The 962-nt window shown below is 55.5% G+C and overlaps 1 protein-coding gene across 1 annotated transcript in view; it reads left to right on the top strand.

Annotated features, from left to right (window-relative positions):
- Positions 1–264, top strand: part of AP4M1 (adaptor related protein complex 4 subunit mu 1) — a gene marked incomplete at its 3' end in the record, with an annotated part of 9,769 nt that extends 9,505 nt beyond the window's left edge. Inside the window, 1 exon segment of the mRNA XM_082781613.1 lies at positions 187–264. Within this exon segment, the coding sequence (XP_082637739.1) occupies positions 187–264 (78 nt within the window).
- Positions 265–962: the final 698 nt, after the last annotated feature.

Here is a 962-nt window from a genome sequence, read left to right as displayed (position 1 = left end):
TTGCCGTGGCAACCACACTCATTAGGAGGGCTGACTTCCGGTTTCGCCCCGAGCTGCTGTTGCCATAGCCACCAGCTTCAGAATGAGAGTTGACTTCCGGTTCCGGCCCCGCGCTGCCGTTGCCGTGGCAACGGAGCTCAGTAGGAGAACCAACTTCCGGTTCCGGCCTCGCGCTTCGGTTGCCAGGGAGACAGGTCGACGAGAGGAGCAGCGAGCGCATCGATGGGCGGCTCCCCCGGTGGGGGGCGGTATCCCACCGTTTGATTGACAGCGCCGCCGCCCAATCAGCGTCCGATTCCAGTTTTTATTGCCATAGCTACGCGACGCAAAGCGTGGGGGCGGTACCGTGGGCAGGCCCCGCCCCTCTGACGTCAGCAGGGAAGGGGCCCATTGCTCAGACGGGTAAACCGAGGCACAAAGGGTTAATATTCCCAATACACAGCCGGGTAAACTGAGGCACAAAGTGGTGATACGCGGACCCATTGCTCAGATGGGTAAACTGAGGCACAAACTGCTTTAATACCCATTATACAGCTGGGTAAACTGAGGCACAGAGCAGTGCTAGGTGTGCCCATTACACAGCTGGGTAAACTGAGGCACAAACCGTTAATATACCCATTATACAGCCAGGTAAACTGAGGCACAAACTGCTTTTATACCCATTACACAGCTGGGTAAACTGAGGCACGGAGTGGTACTGGCTGTGCCCATTGCTCAGATGGGTAAACCGAGGCACAAACTGCCCCTCCGCCCATTACACAGACAGGTAAACTGAGGCACGGAGTGGTAATGTGTGTGCCCATTACACAGCTGGGTAAACTGAGGCACGAACCATTAGTATACCCACTACACAGCCAGGTAAACCGAGGCACAAATTGCTATTATACCCATTACACGGCCGGGTAAACTGAGGCACAAACTGCTATGATACCCATTACGCAGCTGGGTAAACTGAGGCACGG

Source organism: Aythya marila, assembly GCF_965140915.1.
Source record: "Aythya marila genome assembly, chromosome: 31".
Lineage (NCBI taxonomy): Eukaryota > Metazoa > Chordata > Aves > Anseriformes > Anatidae > Aythya > Aythya marila.
The sequence above is the reverse complement of the archived record's forward strand: the minus strand, read 5'-3'. Positions and strand labels throughout refer to the sequence as shown.